Below are 23,731 nucleotides of genomic sequence, written 5' to 3'. Positions count from 1 at the left end.
ATTCTGTGGGAATATAAAATCCCCAAAGTAGCAAAATTATAATTATCCTTAGAGCTTAAGCAAATGGATATTTTCATTAGAGTAGTGGCCCAAAGACAATTCAAATGTTTGTGTATTCTGAAAGTCATAACAGGTACTCAACTAATTATTTTTAAATGTGGTATAAAATGATTTTTAAAAATTTATTCACTTTACAACCTAATACCAGCCCTTTCTGTCCTCCCAGTACCCCCCTCATGCAAGTCCTCTCTCTATTACACATTCCCCTTCTCTTTTAAGAAGGGGAAGCCCCCCATTGGGTGTCACTTCCCACTACACTAACACAACACCGTCCCCCAACCCCTGCACATCAAGTGGCTAAGGGACTAGGAGAATCCTCTCCCACTGAAGCCAGACAAGGCAGTCCATTTATGGCCACAGAATCCACAGGCATGCAGGCAACAAGCTTAGGGACAGCCCTTGCTTCAGTTTTTGGGGGACCCTCATGAAGACCAAGTTGCTCATTTGCTACATATGTGCAGGGGAGGAGGGACTAGATCCAGTCGGTGCTCCATGTTTGGTTGGTGGTTCAGTCTCTAGGAGCCCCCAAGGGCCCAGATTAGTTGACTCTGTTGGTCTTCCTGTGGAGTCCCTGTCCTCTTCGGGTCCCTCAATCTTTCTCCCAATTCTTCCACATGATTCCCGAGCTCCATCTGATGGGTGTGAGTCTCTGTATCTTTCCATTGGCTGGTGGGTGGAGCTTCTCAGAGGACAGTTACACTAGCTTCCTGATTCTGAACGCTGTCCCAGGCTGACCAACTATGATTGTGGGTAGATCTGAGTCTGTCATGATGACTATTCTTGACTGTCAACTTGACTGCATCTGGAATTAACAAAAACCCAAATGGCTGAGCACAACTGTGAAGGATTTTTTTCCTTAATTAAATCATTTGAATTGGGAAGGAACACCTTTAATCAAGATCTTTGACGTGGGAAAATACACCTTTAATCCATATTTTTTGTTGTTTTTCAAGACAGGGTTTCTCTGTGTAGTCCTGGCTGTCTTAGAACTCACTGTACACACCGGGGTGGCCTTGAACTCTCAGGATCCACCTGCCTCTGCCTCCTGAGTTCTGGGATTAAAGGTGTGTATGCTCTACTACCTGGCTTAATTGAGACTTATTTTTTGAAGTGGAAAGATTCACCTTTAGTAGGGGCCACACTTTCTGCTGGCAGTCTATATAAAGGGAATGTCTGCTTTCTCTTGTTCTCACTAGCAAGTTCATTCCTTCACTGACATTAGAACCTACTTCTTTGGGATTCTGGCACATACTGAAGACCAGCTGAGACATCCAGATTATGGACTGAACTACTGGATTCTTGATCCTTCTTTTGATAGACAGCCATTCTTGAACTATCTGGACTAGCTTACTAGCCTATAAGCCACTCTAATAAATCATATGTATAATATATATATGAATATATAGTATATGTATTATTATATATTAATTCAATAAGTTCTTTTACTCTGGAGAACCATGACTAATATACATATATAAGATGTGAAATTTGCCATTTATATATAACGTTTCCATGTGTTATAAGCACACGGAATTCATTGTGAAGTGTTCTGAATTTTCTGTATTTCTAAAGTTGTGGGTTACAAAATTCTTTCTGTAGAAGATGGGCTGGTCTTGGGCAACCAGAGACCTGCAAAGATGCTTGGCTGTGACTTTGAGATGGTTCTAATCAGCACTGACTCTCCTCTGCTTCCACTGGGTCCCTCCCACCAGCACTCAGCCAGCCACAGTGTCTCACCAAGCCCTAACAGTGAGGAAGTTGCACTGGCACCACATCTGCATGCTGTCAAAGTACAATTCTAGCTCCCTAAAGCACAACCAGACTTTTTGCCAACATAAACCTTAATACATTGCAGATAACTTTATAGTATTTTTCTGTTTAGGCCACTTTCCTTGACACTCCAGGAATTGGACTGTTGCTAGTGCAAACATAGTTCTTTATTTGCATAAAGGATTTCTGTAATTGGTGAAAGCACAGCTTTCATTTGCATAAGTGACTCCTTCATTATTGGTACAAACTTAGTCCATTATTTACGTGAAGGACTGCCATAATTGGTACAAATTTTGCTTGGAGGCTTTCTGACTGTATAACCAGGCTGCTTGGTTCACTTTTTGAGTATCTGTAGCTGGTGTTGCAACCTTAGGCCAATGCTGAGGCTTCTCTGGAGTGGTCTTTCCTCGCCTACTTTAGATCGTCACCATTAGCAGAACAGGGCGATCAAGTAACAGCTGCAAGTAGTGTTGCTAGCGTTACAGCTACCAAATAGGCAACGTGGTGGGTTGGGATTTCATGACAGCTGTCGCTGCTGGTGCCTTGTTCTTTTCTCACAAAGGCAAGAATGCTGGCACTGGTGGGACAGCAGTGACAGTGGCAATCACTGTATCCAGCAATAGCAACGAGGGGCAACTGAACTTCCAGAGAACAGCCAGGACCAAGGACATGGAGGGATGATGGAAGTAGACAGATGACACTGGATACTGATGAGCTGAATACTTGTGTTGTAGGATGAGGGTTATAGTGCGCAAGGCTTACATGCAAGAGAGCTGTATCACTAGTACCATCTCCTGCTGCTGCTCAAGGCTTCCAAAAACCAAGGAATAAAATATCTGCAAAGTTGGGCTGGAGAGATGGCTCAGTGGTTAAGAGCACTGACTGTTCTCCCAAAGGACCCAGGTTCAATTGCAGCACCCACATGGTTGCTCACACCTGTTTATAACTCCAGTTCCAGGAGATCCCACACCTTTACACCAAGATACATGGGGGCAAAATACCTATGAACATAAAATAAAAATAATCTTAAAGAAAGAAGATATCTGCAATGTGTCTAAGCTGCTCTGGTTAAAAGCAGTGGGCTTCTTTTGTGTGCCCGTTTCCTTCAAGCAGGGTATGGTTGTTGCTATCTTGAATTAGAACAGCTGCGTTTGTCAGCATGAGATCCCATATGGAGCAAGGGAAAAGGCTCACAAACCTTCTCTCCTCCCCAAGGATACGTAAGTAACAGTGATCTCTGGGGGGAGGAGACTCTTCAGTGGCTCTGTTGTACTCCAGTGGTGAGATTTGTCTGAATCATCACCTGGGACGTGGCTACCTAAGTCACATTTGCTCGAGTATGTCACTTCTCACCCAGGCTCCTGGAAGCAATGTTGCTGAACTCATTGGTTTGTCACACCAGACTTAAATGGGAGCATTTGTTCGCTCTGTTATTCCTCTTTGTATCTACAGTGAATAGAAATAGGCTCCCAGGAAAACTCACACAAGGCTTGGCACCCAAACTAGGCCTTCAGAGCCAAACATGCGTCTTGGGGGAATAATTGCATGTCTGCTTCAATAAGCTACACACCCGAGGCTGAGCTGTCTGAAGGTTGAGCGTCCATGGAAGGAATCCCAGGGTGGCCATCATCTTCTGTGTATGGAGTAATGAGTCTGGTTGACGAATGGGACCTGCCATTTGAGGACAGGATGCTCCCCCAATGGATAATGAATTAGAAATTATGTTGCAACCCTGGAAGTAGCACACACATGCGACAGAGTTATAAGCAGGCCATGCTGTACGGCCTTTAGTGTGGGCAAAAAGACATGCAACTAAAGCTTTGCTCTCTGCCCAGAGAGAATAAGGAAGGAATGGCAACTGGGAAAATACATGTAGTGCTACCCTTCACGTTCACTTTTGATGTGGGATAAAAAGTGGGGAAACAGAGGATGGCAGGTTTGCTGTTTCTTAATATTGCTGGCGCTGAAAACGAAGCACACAGACACTGACTTGTTCTCAAGAGCCGTTTCTGTGATCTACATGATCTCGGCACCTATGGGAAGAACCGGACAGTGCAGAGGGGAGAAAATGAAGAACCATTAATGATATTTATCATCTCCAATCTTTAGTACAGAAGAAGTAAACATTCATGATCCAGCACGTAGTCAAGGGATTTGGTAATGGGATAACCAGGGAGTATGCTGCTTGTGCACTGCTTGAGTTGGAGAACAGCTTTTAAATAAGAAATGAAAGGGCTCGCCTCGCCTGGCTCCTGAGGCTGTGGTATGTGAGCTATCTCATGCTCACAAGGGTCAGCAGTCAGCCTTTGGAGATCCTGCCCATCCTCTGCAAAAAGCTTCATATAGGATCAGCCTGAGTTCTGTGGATACAGAGAAATCCAGTAACATAAACACGGGTTCCTCCTAGAAACAAAGCCTCCATCGTCCGAAGTACTACGAGATGAATCGGTCCTGGAGGAACTGGATCGCACAAGCATTAGGGACACTTGGTAGCACTAGTTGTGGTCCTCATGAATATCAGATACCAGAAGACAACAGAAGAACAACAGGCATTTTGTGGAAACTGGGCATGAGAGAGATGGTATTTGATATTCAGTGCACTGGAATGGGTAGGTTGTCTTCACAGAAGGGCTGAGAGAAGTTAATTTAGGAGGAATCCAAGACTGGCAGGTTTTGTGGATTTGTTGAGTTTTATGGTGGGGTCTAATCCTTATGCACTAGGAGAGGGGGTAGTGGCTCTGAATGATTTAAGACTGTCATGTAAAGAGGGATTTTAGGTGATGAAGCACCTAGGAAGGAATAAAACATTGAAAAGCAAGTTCTGGTCCACTTTGTTTGTTTGTTTGTTTGTTTGTTTGTTTGTTTAAGACAAGGTGTCGTGTATCCAGTCTGGCAGAAAACTATGTAGTTGAGACTGACCTTCAACTTCTAATTCTCTTGCTATAATTATAGTCATGCCCCATGATTTCCAATTTGATACTGGAAAACCCTAGTATCAAAGTATCCAGGGTTTCATTCATTCTAGGCAAACACTCCAACTGAACTACATCTCTACAGGTCTCTTACAAGTAAACATCAGACAATTTGTGTCAAGGCAGAGTTCTCATGGAGGATAATGGTAAAGACAAATTCAGTGCTTGTGAGCCTCGGGGATGCTTTACCTCTGGACAATTCACTGATGGTATAAATGATAGCACAGTTCAGGGCAAAAGACTAAGTTGTCCTAATGACAACAAAGTAGTCTTCCCACATGGCCTCTACTGTGTGCGATTTTGCAAGGAAGAAGACTGATGATGAAGACTGATCACTCAGTCCCTTTCAGAAGCCAGAGGCTGTAGCACCAGCCTGAATACTGTGAGACTCTGAGGGTGGTGGGAAAAGCAAGCAGTAGCATAGGTTGTCAAGTTTGGTGCTAAATGCCTTTACCTGCCAAGCCATCTCACAGATTCCTGGTGATCTTAGTCAGGACAAACTGTGGGATCAGAATTTTCATAAGCAGTTCATATGTTCATATGTTCTCAGTAGTTGTGACTAAATGTTTTCCTTTAGGCTGTTTTGTTCTTGACTTACACCATGGCTAAAACTATGCCTCATCTTTGTAGTGGTCCCCACAAGACACCGTGGAAGAACTGGAGTGGATGCAGGCACATCTTTCTTTATCGTTTTGTCCCTAGAAAGATCAAGAGTAGAAGGGAAATTACAACCAGGAGAGGAAAGGATACGATTCATCTCTGTGGCTGCATTAGAGCCTCACCATTCAGCTCTTTCCCTGCTCTCAGTTCTACTTGCTTGAGAAGTGGGCAGCCAATCCTGGAGACTCAGCTTTTCTCACGTCTGTCCCTTTCCCAAGGACTTCCCACAGTTCAGCACTTCCATCTGAGGGAGTCCCAGAGCGTGGTTTGTCTCTTGGGTCAGCAAAGGAACTGTAGAGTGTTGAAACCAGCCAAAGGGCTTGCCTGAAGCTTTCGGTTCTGCTTTTTCTTTAATTCTTGTACTCTGAGAATATGTTATTCATATCCATGCTTTCTGAGATCTAATTTGCTCTTAGAAACCACCAAAGGGAAAGAAATATTTCTCCAATCACTTCCTAATTAGCTGCTAGTCATGAGCCTTTCGCAGAACCAATGACTCACCGCTGGCTAGGTCCTGTGCAGTTCTGGATTCTCACAGAGGGCAGGAAACCTTCATAGCCACCCACACTGCAAGGTTTCATCCAGAATTGCTTGAAGAACTCACTTTGGTCAGGACTCTGTTGGTATTACAAGTTTATTGTTTTAGCTCATTTCCCCAGTCACAATTGTGATGAAAGTGTACATTTTACATACTTTTCTCTTTTTATTTAAAAAAAAAAATTAAAAAAGAAAAGCTCCCTGTATGTAGCTCAGGCTCAGTTGAAACTAGCCACATTCCTGCCTCAGCTTCTGAGTACTGGAATTACATCATAAGTTACCACACATGCTTTCACTGGACAAATTTTGTGTGATAGAATTTATTTCTGGGCAAGTTTTTCCAAGGATTTTTCAGCATTGGTGTCCTTTGGAGAAAACTGCTATAAATCCTGGAGCCAGATTGCCTTATACCATTTGAATGTGAGTCAGGTAATTGCCTAACCTATGCAATTCAAAATAAATATCCAGGCCTTGCCATTCGCATTTGGTCCATTATTAAAGATATTGCCATCATCTAAGAAAGGTGTTGTTTTAGTCAATTTTAACTGTTTCATTCTGTTTTATAATTATTTGCTACGATGAGGTCCAATTTCAACTCTTCCATTTCTTACTTGCCACATTGTAAGGTTTTAAGAACAGAGATTACTTCATACATTCTCTCAGAACACTGGTCTATAATCTAGAGTGTGCTGGGCCTTGAGTTGTGGCTATAGGCAAGAGAATGTCTGAGTGCCTGGCTTCTAGAATCTAGTTGGGGGGGGGGGGGAGGGCAAATGTCTCACAGGTAGTAGAAGAGTGTAGCTTGGGTGCTAAGCATTGCTTCCCATAGAAGTAGTGTCTTGAGATATGTCTTGGCAATGGGTTATGCAAGAGGAGAGGTAGCCTCCTAGTGGAGCAGGCTACATGATTAGGGTGAATATATATATATGGCCACAGCCAGTTTCATGCTGCCCTGCACCTGACATGTTCTCAATTCTTCACTGATATAGGACCCCAGACCACAGTAGGCCCTGAGACCTCAGCATAATGCACTTCATGATGGAAATATCATTCAGGCTGTAAAACTCAGCATGTAGACAATAATCAAAACTAAAACAAAGACCTAATCCACCCAAGTCCATAGGTCTGGGAAAGTCTCCAAATGTACTAGCTTTGCTTTTTGGCTTCTGTGGTTATACTTCTGGCTAACTGTTCTTGTTAACTGAAGTATGTCAACACAGGACATTGTGTGTGTGTGTGTGTGTGTGTGTGTGTGTGTGTGTGTGTGTGTGTGTTTAGAAGCTCTGGAAAAGGCTTGGAGCTACACTGGGATCTTGAACACCAAGTGTACTCCCTGGCTGGGTAATAAATACTTTTTATGGGCTTAAACCATGTCTGAACAGTCTTCTCTGATGGATATCCCTCCTTTCTGGAGGCCTCAGCAAGATTCTAGAAACTAGACTTTGAGACATCAGGGTCTCAGAACCCGCTGCAGCATGGAAGAGTGCGGTGGCCAGGGGACTCCTAGGGGGTGCACAACCTGAGATGTTTCAGGTCCCCATAACTCCTTTTGATCAACTGCTGCCTGACGCTTTAGAGGGGTTTGACAACTCCATCCCAGAAGGAAACAAATTACAAAGTCTCCTGGTCTGTCACCTCTAGAAGTCTAGTTAAGAAGCCTTCTGTTTGGACACAGGAGAGGACATGGTCTCTGACCCAGTGCCCTGGGTCATGTGAGATGTTACTGGATCCTTCTGTTTTTTTTAGGTATATGAGTGTGTGTGGTGGCCACCTCTGGTTCTGTCTCCCTCTCTCCCTCTCTCTCTCCCCCTCCCCCTCTCCTCTCTCTTCCCCTCCTCCCCTCTTCTCCTCCTCCCCCCCCCACTCTCTCTCTGTATTTCTATGTGTTTCTGTCAGTTCTGTTTCCCTGTATTGGACAATGGCTTTCTCTAGTGAATTCCCTGGCTTAAGACCTATATGCCCTTTCCTGTTGGGGACCCGAGTCCTTTTGTCTCTTCAGGTTGCCTAGAGGTTGCCTACCCCATTCCAAGAGCATGGAATGCTTGCTTTTTTGTTGCTTGACTACTGATCATGGTCAGGGCTGGTACCTGTGTACAGCTGGGGAGGATCTAGGATTCTCATCTAGGGTCTGCTGCCATCAAAGTGGAATGCACACAGGGAGGGAAAAATAGTTTCCCCAGGTGAGCCTTTCCTCTGCTCTACTCTGTGCCTGCTTAAAGCTGCTCCCGGGAAGGGGAAAAGTTCTCCTGGGCCTGGGCTGAACCCAAAGGAAAAGAGAAAGTTCTGATCCTTTCTCTTTTATGATGTATGCCTTCTTTTTAACCATTGAGCCACATAATTGGAAAACTCAAAACCCATCATTCTCTGAAAAAAGTAGAAAAACTGCCCCTGGGCCAGGCAGGTGGACTGCTACCTGACAACACGGCCTAGACGGAATACATTTTCCCTTCTGTCCATCACTGACCATGGAGACTTTAGACAGTCTTCATTCACTATGTCCTTTTAAAAAGGATTAAAGACTACTGGTAAAAAAGTTTTGTTTGTTACTTTGTTGGCCCCAGATGTTAGAAAAGAGTTATAAAAGCTAAGGGTATAAGTATAGGTCCCAGTGGCTCGAAAGGTGTTTAACAGAGAATTGATTGGAATAGACCTTTTGCATAAACTGAAAGCCACTATCACCGTTTCTGATAATGATTATCATTAGATTTAACAGATATACAGCAAAATTTTGGTATCTTAAACTGTCAGAATATCTCCTAGCTGAAAGTTCTGTCCTTAGCCCAACTGACTCCATGATGGAAGTACTATCCAGGCAGTAAAACACAGCATCTAGACAGACTACCTGCCAAAACTAAAATAAAGGCGTAATCCATTGAAGTCCATAGTTCGGGAAAGTCTCCAAATCTCCTACCCTTGCCTTTTGGCTTCTGTAGTTCTGCTTCTGGTTAACTGTACTTGCTAACTGAGGTGTTTCAACTCAGGACATGGTTTTTGTGCTTAAAAGCTTACTCTGAGAAAGATTTGGGGCTACACCAGTTTCCTGAACACCCTGTGCACTCCTTGGCTGGCTAATAAAGACCTTCTATTTAATAGAACATATAGATTATAATAGAATAATAAAGACATTGGCTTAGCCCCAGTCTGAGCAGTCTTCTCTGTTGGCTCTCCCACATTAAAGGATGGTAAGATACAGCTGCTCTCAGTTATGTTTTTTTGAGAAAGATTTCACTTACCCCAGGCAGGCCTTGAACTGTGTAACCAATGATGACCTCACTTTCTGTTCTTCTTGGTTCCACCCCGGGGTACTGGGATTGCAGGTGTGTTCCGTCTGTTTATGTGGTGCTAATCATTGAACCCAGGGCATTGTACAAGCTAGGAAGACATTCTGTCAACTGAACTATATCACCAGCTCAGTTCTAATTGGGTTGTTTGCATTTTGTTGCTAGAGTTTTGTTTTGTTTCTGTTATTTTGGTTTTTTTTTTTTAAATACATGGCAAACCAGGGAATCACAGAGTTGTTACTGGCCTGTCTAGGTGCCCAGCTCTGAGTTTTCAGAACTCACTGCTAAAACTCATTATTCATTTCTTAACAGGAAGTGTACCAGTCAGGAATGGGAAAGTGGGTGAAGAAGGGGAGCACGGCGGGGGAAACTGCGATTTCTTTTGGACATGAGTCAAACCACAAGGAGAATGGCAGGAAGCTCAGAACAGTGCATGGCGAGTCCATGTGGGACTCCAGCTTGAGGCTGGTTGTTCACACTTTGTTTGTAGATGAAACTGTGAGAGTGGTGAGGTGGGGTGTCCAAATTCAAGGGGCTGTAGAGGGACTGTGGAGAGGGAGGTGGACAGAGATTAAGGAGCTCCTATATGAAAAAGCAGGTAAGTGGTACAAATGGTAGCTTGCTGTGGGTGGGTGGACCCTGCCTCTGTGGCTCTGCTAACTACCTCAAATTTCCTAACTGACCTGTACCCTTGAGGTGCCTTGACATCACACTCCTTGGTCCTCCTTGGTCCTCTGTCTCCTCTGCCACCACGCCCCAGACTTCCTCCTCTCCACTGGTCCTTCCCTTTCAGTCAGCCTCTTTAGCTTCTCTCCCCTCCCCTCCTCCTGCCTCCCCATCTTCTCCTCGGCGTCCCGTTCTCTCTATCCTTGCACCATCTCCTTCCTTCCTCTCTTCTGGTCTATTTCTTGTCTCCTCTTCTTGCTCTCCCTCCTCCGTCTGCTGCGCGATCTCCCACCGAGCAGCGGGCAGGAGACACAGAAGCAACGGCAGTACTCCCACGGAAGGTGTACTCCCACGGAAGGTGTGTGTGTGTGTGTGTGCGTGGGGGGATGTGGCGGGGGGGAGGGAGGCGAAGGGCGGGAAACACGGCCAGCAGCTCTGCGCATGCGTATTCTGTAGGCGCGCTAGCGAGACTCCCGCTGGAGGCTCTGAGTCATGCCCAGGAGGCGGTGCTTGTGCCTTGGGGGCGGAGCCGCAGAGACGTCGGATGTGGGCGTGGCCCGGGCAGCGTCAGATCTCGTGAGAGCGGCGACTGGTGACGGGGCGGAGGGCGGGCGCGTCCGGGGTATGCGCGGGTGTGTTTGAATCTGGTCCGAGCGCGGGAAACTATGGGTCTGTGGTGAGCCGAGCGCTGCGCGGTGAGTTGAGTGGGAATGTGAGTAGGACCGGGCGGCGAGCGACCGCGGCTGGGCGACGGACAGCGTCGCGGGTGTCTTGTCCGCGGCCGCCATCGATCTCGGGAGCTTGTGGAATGGGAGGTGCTGCGGGAGGGCAGAGAGGCTGACTAGGAAGGATCGAGGCGCGGGGCTCGCTAGGGAAGATCTCAGCCTCGAACCCGGGTTCACTAGGTAGGACCCCGGAAGAGCGCCCGAGTGTGACTGGACCTGGGCGCACTAGGGAGGACCGGGGACGCAGACCCGGGTCTGACAAGGAGCCAGGGTGAGTAGGTAGGACCAAGACCAGCACCCGGGTTGACTAGGGAGACTGACGTCGGGAGAGCCTCAGCCCTGACCACAGAATGACATGGGAGATCCTGGCACGGGGCTGGGGTGCTGACTGGGGAGGACGTCAGTGTTGACACTTAACTGGGGCCTGACGTCGTGTAGACGCTGGATTAATTTTTGGACTGACATAGGGAGGAACCCGAACCTACACCTAGGACTGATCTAGGGAGCAATCTTAGTTATGAACTAATGAGAGAGACAAACCAAGGTATGGAGTCACAGTTTGTAAGTCGAGCAGACGTAGACATTATATGGCATACCAACTTGCCAAACGCATGTACTTAAGTAAACAAAGTGACTATAATCAGCAAAGTGTTGATACTGGTCACCCGCCTTTCCTTCTCCATTAAAAGTTATGGTTCCCAATTCAGCCATTTGGATTGGGAAACGACGTGGCTGTATTTAACATTTACTAATGTGAGGAGTTGTCAAATTGAGGTTATTTTCTACTTTTATTCAACTTAGAATAGGAATGTATTTTTATTATGATTCACGGTCTCTATAATTAACGCCAGTAATTCTCCATAATTAAAGCCAGTAATTCTCTATATTGCTGTATTTTTAACGGTATAGGGTATTTTCAAATTTACTTTTAAAATGAGAATACCTGTTGGCAAATATCATTTGTTGTAACTGTATTGTTCGGTTTATGTTTTGAATATTGCCATCGTGGTACCAGGTGTAAAGGTAAAATAGGATTTCCTGGGAGATCACATGGGAAGGAGCAAGGTCCCTTGAGCTCTCATTATCCTGTAGGTGTGCGGAGGAGGGGAGGGTACTGAAGTGGGACACAGATGCACTAACAAGTTCTCAGGTGACTTCAGGGTTGTTGATGTGGTTTTTCCTTCCAAGTCTCTCACTTGAAAAACAAGAGAGGATTGTTGGGTGGGTTCTTCTTGGAGGAATGGGACTTTAGATGTGGGGTCTGCAGAATTCAGCTGTGGAGATCAGCCTGACCCTATTGCGTAAGTCAGGTCTTCCCAAGCCAGCATCCAAAAGACTAAAAGGAAGAGAAAGTAAGATTCCTGAGGCAGTTTTAGTTTCTTGTTCCTTTCACTGTAGTTTCATTGACAGTTGGTAATAACAGATATTTTGTTTATAGCATCCGATTTTTTTTCAGATCATTGCAATTTTGTGTCAGAATGTTGTTATTAACTGTCTTTAGTGGTATAAAATTTCTTGAATGTTTGTATTAAAACTTATGAGAAATTTTGCATGTTTACATTTTGGTCTGATTATATCCTACCAGGGTTGTAAGGCAAACTCCCTTAGAACAGTGACATCCGCCATGGAAAAACGTGGGGCGTTCATCCAAGCAGTATCTAAGGAGTTGGTTGAAGAGTTTCTGCAGTTTCTTCTACTTGATGTAAGTTATGTGTTTTACTTTTATTGTAGTTTGATTCTAGATATAAGTAATATTCTAAAATTGTGTTACCGAGTGAAATACTGTTCTCTCAGTGAGTGTTTATTTTTTAAAAAGATAGGTAAATTCTTTAGAATTAAGTGGACCCACTTTGGGGCTGAGTTAAAAAGTAGAAGATAAACAGAAGTTATCCGAATAGCCCATGGAGCTGAAGGGGTTGCCTAAGGCTTGGAGAAGGCCCACTGGGTTTTAACCTGAAGAGTTTTGGCAGGGCCAGAGTGCAGTCATGGATGCAATGGAAAGGCAGGGAACATAGAAAGCTGAGTTACTTTTCTGTTGCTGTGATAAAACACCAAGAACAAAAGCAACTTACAAAAGACCTTAGTTTTGGCTTATGGTTCCAGAGGACTGAGCCCTTCATAAGAGGCCTGCCAGTGGGAGCAGGGGGCTGAGAGTTCACACTGTCAACTGCAAGCATGCGCATAACAAACATGGAGACCCTAGCACTTAAACCTCCCCAAATAGTGACACCAACTGGGAACCAAATGTTCAAATACCAGAGTCTCTAGAGGGCATTTCTGATCCAAATGACTGCAGAACTTTTAGGAAGTTCAGAGTTTGTCCAGTGGTCAGAGAATGGCCAGCGCGTAGACAGAGGAGCCAGAGTGGAGGGGAAGCTAGAACAGAAGACAATGAGGAGACTGAAGAAAGATGTGCCTCTGGGAATGCTTGTCTGCCTGCGTGTGCAGAGCAGGTGGAGGGACCAAGCCAGGCGCGTGGAGAGTTTAGTCCTGCTTATCTCTGGCACAGGATCCAGGTGGAAGTTGGAAGCCTTCAACTGCAGGGATAGCGGTACAATTTGTGATAATGGTGAGGGCCAGCTTCTGTGTGGGGAACAGATGACTGTCAATACGGTATGTCTAGGGTGGTGGCCACAAGACATATTGACAGCATATTTGAAGGTCAGAGCAGTTTAGGCAAGAGATAAAAAAGTGCCATTAGCTGTGGATGGGGGCTTCTGTTCTGGGAGTGTGTGGGAGTGCACAGTGGCGGGAAGTAGAGTAGAGCCCACTGGAGCTCTGCACCAGTGCTCTGAGAGTCGGCCCTTTGTGCAGGAGGCCTGAGCCAACATGCCTGACCTATTTTGATTAAGATTATGCAGTGAAAATCAAAAGGCACAAGATTAGGAAAGGATCTATTCATGAATTTATCAGTGGCAACATTTATGAAACTACTTTTCTTTATAAGACAAATGATCGTATAACGTGATCTTGTCCCAGGTCATACCATAGCAGTGTCTATAGGAGTAAAATATACGTTATAACTGTGTAACTGTCTGCTTCAGTGGGAGTGTGTCTGATGGTTTGTGTTAGAAATGTAATTCATCCATATTTGATGCCCCAAGGCTGTTGATGCGAGTCACAGGTCACAGATTAACCAAAACTAAAATGATCTGAGCTGGTAGTAAAGTAAGTTAATAATATAAAAAGGCAAGCAGAGAGCTGGGGTGACGAGTCAGTTTATAAAGTGCTTGCCACCCAAGCCTGGGAACCACCTTTGTAAAAAGCCAGGTCCCATTGGCATGCCTATAATCTCAGCACTGGTAGGTGGAGACAGGAGGATTTCTAGAGCTTGATAGACAGTTGTCTATCTGGTCAGTAAGGTCTAGGCTCAGAGAGAGAGAGAGAGAGAGAGAGAGAGAGAGAGAGAGAGAGAGAGAGATCCTGACATCCAGCGTCAACTCTGCTCTTCATAGGAGTGCACAACTGTACACACACAAACATGGAAAGACAAGTGCAGTAACTCAAGGGACATGAGTGGCCTACTGTGGATGCATCCTTTTGAAGTCCCTTCGTACTAGCAGCTCATTAGTGTTGAGTCTCTACGGTATTGCTTGGTAGCTAGCCAATCTTGGTGAAATACTTATTAGTCTTTTTTAGTCTAGCATTAGTGAGCTTTGTTTATACTTAATAACTTAATGTAACTAGTCACCATGAACCTTGTAAAACAATATAAATTTATGTGTCTGTATTAGAATTGTACATTGCTTAGTTTCATCAAATTGAATGTTACGTAATGCCATTTTCTGTAATGGCAGTTTCAGTACTTTAACCTGATGGGTGCTAAGGAGAAGTTGCACATCAGTTTGAGGCCTGTTGGGTGAGTCTCTCCAGCTTAGTGAATCCCTGAGTCCTGACATGTGCATTACTAACAACCACCACCGTGCAGCACTGGTGATAAAAACTAGAATGGTGGGCATGATGGTCTGTGTCAGCAATTACAGCACTCAGAATGCTGAGGCAGAAGGATCATGAATTGAGTCTTGTTGGGTTCGAAGTCAGTCTGGGCTAAAAAGAAAGACTGTCTCAAGTAAATAATCCACAGAGGTTATTGGAGAAGATGGGGCTAGAGGTACAATACTAAAACATTTTGCCTGTGACACATTAAAGATAGGACCTAATAGGACACAGCAACACACATTAAGTCACTAACAACAAGTGCCATGGTGTCTTAGTTAGGGTTTTACTGCTGTAAACAGACACCATGACCAAGGCAACTCTTAAAAGGACAACATTTGATTGGGGCTGGCTTACAGGTTCAGAGGTTCAGTCCATTATCATCAAGGCAGGAGCATGGCAGCATCCAGACAGGCATGGTGCAGGAGGAGCGACAGTTCTACATCTTCATCTGAAGGCTGCTAGTAGAATACTAGGCAGCTAGGGTGAGGGTCTTAAAGCCCACTCCCACTGTAAAACCTACTCCCTGGGCCAAGCATATACAAATCATCACATGTGGTAATTCTGATGCTTTCCCTGGAGAAAGATAGGGAGTTTATAGTTAGGAGTAGATGGCCAGCTTACACAGCCTCTGCCATTCTTGTGGGGAAAGGGAAAGCACAATAGAGCAGAAAAGAGAGGAAAAGGACAAGCTAGCCTCTGGCTGTGGAGCATCAGCGCTCCAGAGGGCAGCACAGTGGGAGGTGGTGGAGCTAATGATTTCTTTGTTGTTAAAGAAAATATCTTTGTTTTAGCAAAATACACCCTGATGGAGTCACATGCCTATAACTAACTGTCTTAAATGATTCCAAAATACAGAATGATTCTAGGATAAAGAGTACAGTCATTAGTAACCACTAAGTACACTTTGAATTCTTCTTGTGTATGCTTGAACTTGTGTGCAAGTTTATTTAACATGGGGTGCACATGTGGAGGTCAGACAGTGGTCTCAGGATATCTCAGTCTGGAACTTTGTCATGGAAGCTCTTGTAGGTGGCCCAGGATCTTCTAGACAGAGAGCCTCTTATCTCTTGACACCTACCTCAAAAAGCAGGAATTATAGAGTCAGGTCGCCATGCTCAGGGTTTTAAATGAGTTCTGGGGATCCAAAGGTGCATCTTCACAAGGACTTAGCCATTTGAGCTATCTCTGCAGCCCTGTTCATTCCTGAAACTTGAACTTGCAATTAGGTTTCATTGTGGTATTTTTTATGTTCGTTTTTTGCTATTGTTGTTGTTTTGATTTTTCTCCACACTCTTTCCTGTCTCCTGCCCCCTTCCATATGCTTCTATGTAGTATCTTCCTTTCTGTTTGTATGTCACGTGTGTACTTTTCCCGTGCTTTCCCTTACCCCAGCACCACTGTTTGCCCCTCATGGCCTTTTATAAAGTTAAATAACCTATATCCACTTTCACACCCACTTATAGACATAGTACTTGGAAGTATTAAAACTTGGGCTCTACATGTGAGAAAGTACAGGTAATTTTTTGATGAATCTGAGTTACTGTAGTCAGTGCAGTACTCTGTAGGGCTATTAATTTTCCTTCAAATTTCATTTTTCTTTACAAGTGATTGAAATTCCATTGTATATAACTACATGAAGATCCTCAAGACAGGAAACTCTAAGCACTATTGACAGTGCATACTTATGTTTGAACAGTTGTCACAATAATGTCATGCTTTTCCTTATCCATGATCCAGCCCAGTGTCAGACTCTGCCTCTAGCTGTCACATCTCTCTTAAGTTCTCTTTAATCTGGGGTTGTAGGAGGCAGCCGTGCCTTCCTGTGCGTGTCACAGCACTGAAGGCTTGTAGGTGTGGGCGGCTTTTTTTGTATTCTTTTTTTATTAACCAATTTAGTCAGATCCCGTGTCTCCTTTCAGAAGGAGCTGCTTGGAAGTATCAGGGCCTTTCAGTATAGCGTTGTTATATGGGAGTCATTTGGTGGGTGAATAAGTGGGAGCTCCTGGCCTATCCTGGTAGCTTTCTGCTTTCCCTTTGTAACTACGGGCTCTCCGAGGAAACACATAGCTGAGGATGACCTACCTCTCAGCACCCTTGTACCTGTTTGTTTTAGTATCTGTGGATAGTTCTTAGCAGTGTCTGTTACTGTGATGACTATCAGATTGTCATTTGTGAACTCTATATTCCTTTAGTTTTATTCATTGGTGCCCTGCAGCATGTCAGTGCTATTAATGAATGATTTTGTTTTTATTAATTTATAACCTCATTGATACTAATTTATTCTGTAGGCTTTAATCTATTATTGTCACTATACTTGTGCCTCAGTTACAGAGCAGCTGCTGGAAAGTCCTTTTGATTGGGTTTCATACGTTTGACACTGTCTGTTCATACTCTCTTGGAGAGGTGTCAGTCTGCCCAAAGTGAGAAGAGAGTCCAGGAAGCCAGAGGTGTGGAGAAGGACTCAGTGGTTCAGGGAAAGGGTGCTGTCGAGGGCTGAGGAGGCTCTGTTGGTAGGACATAGAACTGGAAGGAAGGGAATCTGAGCCTTTCTGTTATTTACCTCCAGCCTATGTTTGTACTTAATGACAGGCCTGGAGATGGTGGACATTTGAATTGATTTTAGGAATTTTAAGTGGGTGAAGTTTTAAACTTTAACTCTCCAGTCTTAAGAAGTGGAGGAGAGATTTGATGCTTTCTGTTTGGTAATTCTAAATTTTTTCCCTATTAGGAAAGGATTTTGAAAATACTAGCCAAATGCTTAAACACATAACTAATTCAGTACTTAATCTTTTCTATTAATATCAGTATGGAAAGAATATAACTAATTTTTCATATTTTGTGTTTTTTAAAAATCTATTTTACAGAAAGATCCTTCTGATCCTTTCAGCTTAAGTGAGTTACTAGATGAATTATCAAGGAAACAGAAAGAAGAATTATGGCAAAGGCTGAAGGACTTACTGACAGAAACACTGTTGGAGAGCCCCGTGGACGTGTGGCAGACAGCGGAGGTCCAGGACGCAGACGCTATGGAATCAGAGCACATTCCGAAGATGGTATTTGTCTTTCAGAAATACGAGCGTTCCTCTTTACTGTGTCAAGAAAAGATTGCTTATTTGAATAACTGAACTCTCTTTTTGAGACAGTGTCTCACTGTTAGTCCTGCCTGGCCTGGAACTCACATGCGTACCTGGCTGGCCTGAGACTCAGAGATCACGTGCCTCAGCTTCTTCAGCACTGGGATTAAAGGTGTGCACCACCATGCCCAGCTCAGCCGCTGAACTGTAAAGTTAACAGGATGCAATATGCCAGTTCTGTGGCTCTGTTCCTCGTGACTGTACCTGCTGCCAGTCCTGCTTGAGCTGCTCTGCTGCTCGGTGCTGGGATTCTTTTAGGACACTTGACTTACTCAGTTTTAATCTACCTTTTAGAAAAAGCTACAAGTGGCTCCATTTTTGAAATTTAGTAACTATTTGATTTTTTTTTAAATAAGTTGAATGTTACAAGTTCCTCATTTTAACTCACTTATGTTTTAATGTTTTGTTTTTAGAAAAAGAGCATAGAAATAACACATGCAATTGTGACTGTAATTCTTGCTTCTGTGTCTATAATAAATGAACATGAGAACTATGGAGCCCTCCTGGAGTGTGCTGTGATATTGAATGGTAAGTGGCAGAGTCAGTAGTGGGCACTAACATGGCACCTTTTAAAGGGAAGTCACCTGTGTTCATGAGTAGGGCGGCGATCTGAAACAAGAATTTAAAGGCATGTCTTTGTACTCAGGCTCTCAAGGGCACTGTGACTTAGCTAGGCTCTGTTCCAGTGTTGTAGAGGATGATCTGGGTTCTGGCTGCTGACTGCTGTTACTTCAGGACAATGTGCCTGGACTCACAGGACCAATACAACAAGTGCTTGTTTGAAGGGACATCTCTGACTGCAGATTTCTCAGTTTGTGCAATTACCACAGAGCCCAAGAATCTGTTGCTGAATTTCTTCTTAAGGATGACCATGGTCTCTGGAGTTGTTGATTCCCGTAGTTCTTGTTAACTTTAAGCCTGTAAAGCTGTTTATTAAACAGGTATTCATTCTCACCTGAAATAATGAAAAGCCTGGTAATAAAATGTTTACACAAAGTTATAGATGTAAAAGCAATTTTAAGGATTTTGTAGAACTATCTTTTGAGTATTTGTGTATTGTTTCCTGGGACACATTCTCAAGTTCTCAATCTTAACATCACTTGGGTTTCTTTATGTCTTTAGGATGTTGCTTAAGTCTGATTTCTTGAAATTAGCTTATTTTTTCTTTTAAAGTATTTTATAATTTTAGTATGTTTTAAATCTAGTCCGTTCCAGCTACTCTCCCTCCAACCCTCTTTCTTTGTCACTCCTCAAGTTGATAGTATTTTTATTATAATCTTAAGTTACCCCAGGCAGTATAGAAATTTGTTTGCTTTGTGGATTTTACTACCAGTTTAGTCTCCAAATATTTGGTAAAATGAGTGCTGTCATTGTAGTTGCTTCCAGACTCAAAATTACTTCAGGAGCTTTATATGTGTATAACAGTATTCAGGCATCTGTGGGTAATTACTAGCGTATTATTAACAATTATCGAGCCTTTATGTTTCTAAAAGCAATAGTTTTTATATTCATTATGTTGTTTGCTTTGATTGTTTTCCACCTTTGAGCCCAGACCTGAGGCCACCACACTGAGCTTGTGGTGGACTGGTGGTTAGACCCTGTCCCAGTGGGGCTGAGTTGTAGTGATTACAAGATGTATTGGTGTGAAGCTTCCAGGTCTAAAGTCCTCTGGTTTGTATTTTGTTGTATCTGTTTTTATAACACTTGTAAATCTTTTTTTTTTTTTTTTTTTTTGGCTAAGTATTGGCATTCCATAAATGATGTTTATTTGGCAAATTAAGCTAATATTTGCTAAAGATTTATTTATTTTGTGTGAATGAGTGCTCTATCTGCATGTACACCTGCATGTCAGAACAGGGTGTCAGATCACATTGCAGATGGTTTTGAGCCACCATGTGGTTGCTGGGGACTGAACTCTGGACCTCTGGAAGAGCAACCAGTGCTCTTAACCACTGAGTCATCTCTCCAGCCCCAGTACTCTGTACTTTTAAGTCTGAATTGGTAATAAGTTGCCTAATGACAGAAAACATTTGTGCTGTGTTTTAGGTATTTTATATGCATTACCTGAATCTGAACAAAAACTCCAGAACTCTATTCAGGATCTGTGTGTGAAATGGTGGGAAAGGGGCCTTCCTGCCAAGGAGGATATGGGAAAGACTGCATTTATCATGCTGCTGAGAAGGAGTCTGGAGACCAAAACAGTATGTTTCCTTTCCTCAGGATGCCCTTCGTGAGGGTGGGTTAGGTAGAAAGGGGTTGGGTTCTACAACTTCCAGTTTAGGTGACTTTCTTACAGTGATGTATAGAGGTCAAAGGTGGGAGCACAATCCAGACCGGAATCGAAAGTTGGGCTTTTTCTTCGATGTTCTTTCCTCAGGGTGTAGCTGCTGTCCTCTTTGTCACTTCATGGTGAAAAGGCAGTTTCTCTACCTATATGTCTTGATCCTCCTTCTGCAATGGAAAGGAGGCAGGGGTGCAGGAAAGGCCAAACTTTCTCAGACTAAGCTGTGCCAGTGTGGTGTTTTGAGTTATTGAGTGGAGGGCAGGAGGAGATGGCTGTGCCCCTGTGGTCCTTGGAGGGATATACATACTCTATCGCAGGACTGAGCAGGTAGTCAGGGAGTAGCCTGATAAAGGCTGGCACCAGGTAGAATTCTTAAGGGAATTATTTCACATTACTATGAAGTCCTACAGAAATTGTAGCTGCGCCAAAGAAAAATAATTTGGAAGTTGGAGGCCAACATGGACTGCATGAGGCCCTATTTAAAATAACGGAACAAAACACAGTTCAAAGTGTTCTGTAGAGCTTACAGAACTTACAGCTTGCTTTTTGTTGTTCGTTTGTTTTTGTTTTTCCAGACAGGGTTTCTTTGTATAGCCTTGGCTATTCTGGAATTAGCTCTGTAGACCAGGCTGGCCTCAAACTCATAAAAATCCTCTGCCTCCTGAGTGCTGGGACACACCCGATCTTCACTTGTCACTGTGTCCTAGTTTTTGATGATTCTATAATCTGATCTTCACTATTCATGATATAGAATACATACTTAGCTTGAAATACAACTTTACATGCTTTTCATAAAGGAAAAGAAAGTTACTGAAGCAAGCAGTGTATTGCTGCCTGCTGTGTGGTTCTCTGTCACTTGCTTCACAGGGTGCGGATCTGGGCCGGCTGTGGGGCGTCCACCAGGCTTTGTGCTGCTTTGATTATGACTTGGAGGAAAGTAGAGACATTAAAGACATGCTACTTGAGTGCTTCATAAATGTTAATTACATCAAGAAGGAGAAGGTAAGTTATAGCTGCTGTGTGCTAATTTGTGCAGTTTCCTTTTCCCCACATTTTTATCACTACATAGAAAAGCAGGAAGGATAGAGAAGGGGAGAGAGCTAGAGGTCCCTGAATCTAGGCAAACCGCAGCCAATCCCCCCGGATGACCACCAGCCATCCCACCACACATTTATCTGGGCCTTAGCATTTCTGTACCCTCTAGAAAGTTCCCAGAATTCCAACTGTCGCACACTTGCAGACACTGTCTGCAGCTGGCAAAACCACGCCTCAGTTAGAGCCTGAGGCCAATCATAGAGGCTGGGGACAGTTGGAAGCAGCCCCATATCACAACACCCGGGATTTAAAACAAAAACATATTCTTAAATATGTCTGTTTTTTAAACCAAAATTCCAGAATTGTCACTTCAGTAAGCAGGTTTTTTTCTTTATTTCTTAGTGGTTTTTTTTTTTGGTCTGTTGGTGGAATATTAATGATGCTTTCCTTAAATTCATGTGGCTGTTGTTTATATGCTGTCTTGTGGGGAAAGATCAGCATAGCCATTAAGAGCTTGTTGGGCATGGTGGCACATGCCTTTAATCCCAGCATTCAAGGGGCTAGCCTGGCCTGAAAAGTGAGTTCCAGGACAGCTAGGGCTGTTACACAAAGAAACTGTGACTCAGGGGGAAAAAAAAGATCTGTGAACTCACTCCACATCAGTTCAATTTGGACGGCCCTATGGAGCACATGTGAACTCACTCCACATCAGTTCAATTTGGATGCCCTATGGAGCACATCCTGCCTGATTTTACCATTAAACTGGAGGGAAATAGGTATCAATAAATTGGACTTGCACATATATTTACATAAATATTTATATTATAAATGTATATTATACATGTAGAATCACATGTCTAATGTTTTATATACATATATAAATACATATGTAAGTGTAAGAACGTACGTCCCTGTGCCTAAGCTCTGCATGTATGTTTTATATATATATATATATATATATACACACACACACACACACACGAACAAGAACATATGTCCCTGTGGTTAAGCTCTGCTCTCTTATTTCTACAGGTTAATTTTTTTTCTATGTGTGTAGGGGGTCGGGGAGCTATATCTTAAAGTTATAAAATGCTATGTCTAAAAGCAACTTTGGGAGGAAAGAATTAATTTCAACTCTGATCACATTCCATCACTGAAGGAGCTCAGGGCAGAAACTCACAGCCGGAAGCTGGAGGCCAGAGCTGAAGCAGAGGCCATCGCAGAGGGCTGTTTACAGGGTTGCTTCCATGGCCTTCTAAGCCTGCCTTTATTTTCCTTTTGTTGTTGTTGCTGCTGCTGCTGTTTTTATTTTTTTGAGACAGGGTCTCTGTTATGTAACCCTTGCTGTCTAGTCCTTAACATAGGTTATTGCTCTCTTAATATTCTTGCTTGAAATGTCTTCTTTCTTTTTTAAGAAAGGATCTTACTACATAGCCCTGGCTGGCCTGGAACCTTTTATGTAGACCAAACTGGTCTTGAACTCACAGAGATCTCCTACTTTGCATCACATGTACTGAGATTAAACTCTTGGACCACCAAGCTCTGCTCAGCCTATTTTCTCAAACCACTCAGGACCACTTGTCTATAAGTAGCACCACCCATAATGTGCTGGTCCCTCCCACATCACTCATTAATCAAGAAAATGCCCCACTTGCTTGCATATAGGCCAGTCTTATGGCGGCAATATTTTCTCAACTGAGGTTTTCTCCCCTCAGATGACTCTAGATTGTTTCAAGTTGACAAAGTACTAGCCAGCATGGGGTTGGGGAGGGTGTGTGTATGCTGAGAATTGAACTCAGAGCCTCATGCATGCTAGGTAAGTGCTTGATTACTAAGCCTCCCCTGGCCACATGATTGTATTTAATTGGTATATAAACAAAAATTATCACCACGCATCTCCATTTCTCTTTTCATCATTCAGAAAAATCTAGTGAGGGGCTCTGGCCTGTTGTTGGACTACCCACTGTGAGCCAGTCCCATGAGCAAACTGAACAAGTTCAGTTTATATGGCCCATTTCATTTAAGATGAGTCTCACATGTAAAGTGCCATGGACTAGAGAACTTAGCATGAAATAAAAAGAATACCTTTTTATATTTATTATATACTTAATATAAATGACATTTTATAAGTATTCTTGTACCAAATAGTTTTAGGGCTAGGGCTATAATCTTGCCTAGCATATATGAGGCCCTAGATTCAATCCCTAGTCCTGTCAAGTTTTTTTTTTTTAATTTAATATATATAAATAATCATTTATTAACATGGTTTCTAAGGCCGTACAGTGGTGGCACACGCCTTTAATCCCAGCTCTTGGGAGGCAGAGGCAGGCGGATTTCTGAGTTCGAGGCCAGCCAGGGCTATACAGAGAAACCCTGTCTTGAAAAAACCCCCAAAACCAAAAACCATGGTTTCTAGAGAATAGTTGTGTTATGTGAGGTCACTGTTTAGTGGATATTGAGTGTGGACTGTGTGCCTTGCTGGGGTGCAGGGTGATCATAGTATAGTGTGTTTGGGACATGTTTCTGCAGCCGTTTCTCCTGATAGTAGAGAAGGCTTCCAAAGAGCATTCCTCAGGGTCTCGGCCCTTAGTAGAAAGTCTGGTCCTGTCCCTAGTCCCCAGCCTGCAGAGCAGCAAGATGTAGAGCATATGTGATTAGCATGTAGAGC

At 43.6% G+C, this 23,731-nt stretch overlaps 1 protein-coding gene and 1 long non-coding RNA gene across 4 annotated transcripts in view; one reads left to right on the top strand and one right to left on the bottom strand.

Moving 5' to 3' along the window:
- Window positions 1–228: 228 nt before the first annotated feature.
- Window positions 229–10,285, bottom strand: LOC143436684 (uncharacterized). The gene is made up of 3 exons (XR_013106540.1): window positions 9,233–10,285; window positions 5,964–6,079; window positions 229–5,500 (listed from the first exon to the last, which is right to left on the bottom strand). It is a non-coding gene; the product is annotated as an uncharacterized LOC143436684 (long non-coding RNA).
- A 237-nt stretch (window positions 10,286–10,522) lies between these two features.
- The window catches only part of Ncapg2 (non-SMC condensin II complex subunit G2), a 57,868-nt gene continuing 44,659 nt past the window's right edge, over window positions 10,523–23,731 (top strand). The window contains exons 1-6 of one of the 3 annotated variants that reach the window (XM_076920939.1): window positions 10,523–10,641; window positions 12,257–12,373; window positions 17,475–17,663; window positions 18,158–18,272; window positions 19,791–19,945; window positions 20,896–21,030. In XM_076920939.1, coding sequence (XP_076777054.1) covers window positions 12,296–12,373; window positions 17,475–17,663; window positions 18,158–18,272; window positions 19,791–19,945; window positions 20,896–21,030 — 672 coding nt within the window. In that variant the 5' untranslated portion in view covers window positions 10,523–10,641; window positions 12,257–12,295. Of the gene's footprint in view, window positions 10,642–11,829; window positions 12,024–12,256; window positions 12,374–17,474; window positions 17,664–18,157; window positions 18,273–19,790; window positions 19,946–20,895; window positions 21,031–23,731 lie in introns of those variants that run through there. The other 2 variants (XM_076920938.1, XM_076920937.1) reach the window with 2 other exon arrangements.

This window comes from Arvicanthis niloticus, chromosome 23, assembly GCF_011762505.2.
Source record: "Arvicanthis niloticus isolate mArvNil1 chromosome 23, mArvNil1.pat.X, whole genome shotgun sequence".
In the NCBI taxonomy this organism is placed as follows: Eukaryota; Metazoa; Chordata; class Mammalia; order Rodentia; family Muridae; genus Arvicanthis; species Arvicanthis niloticus.
Note: the sequence above shows the minus strand (reverse complement) of the source record. Positions and strands in the feature narration are given on the sequence as shown.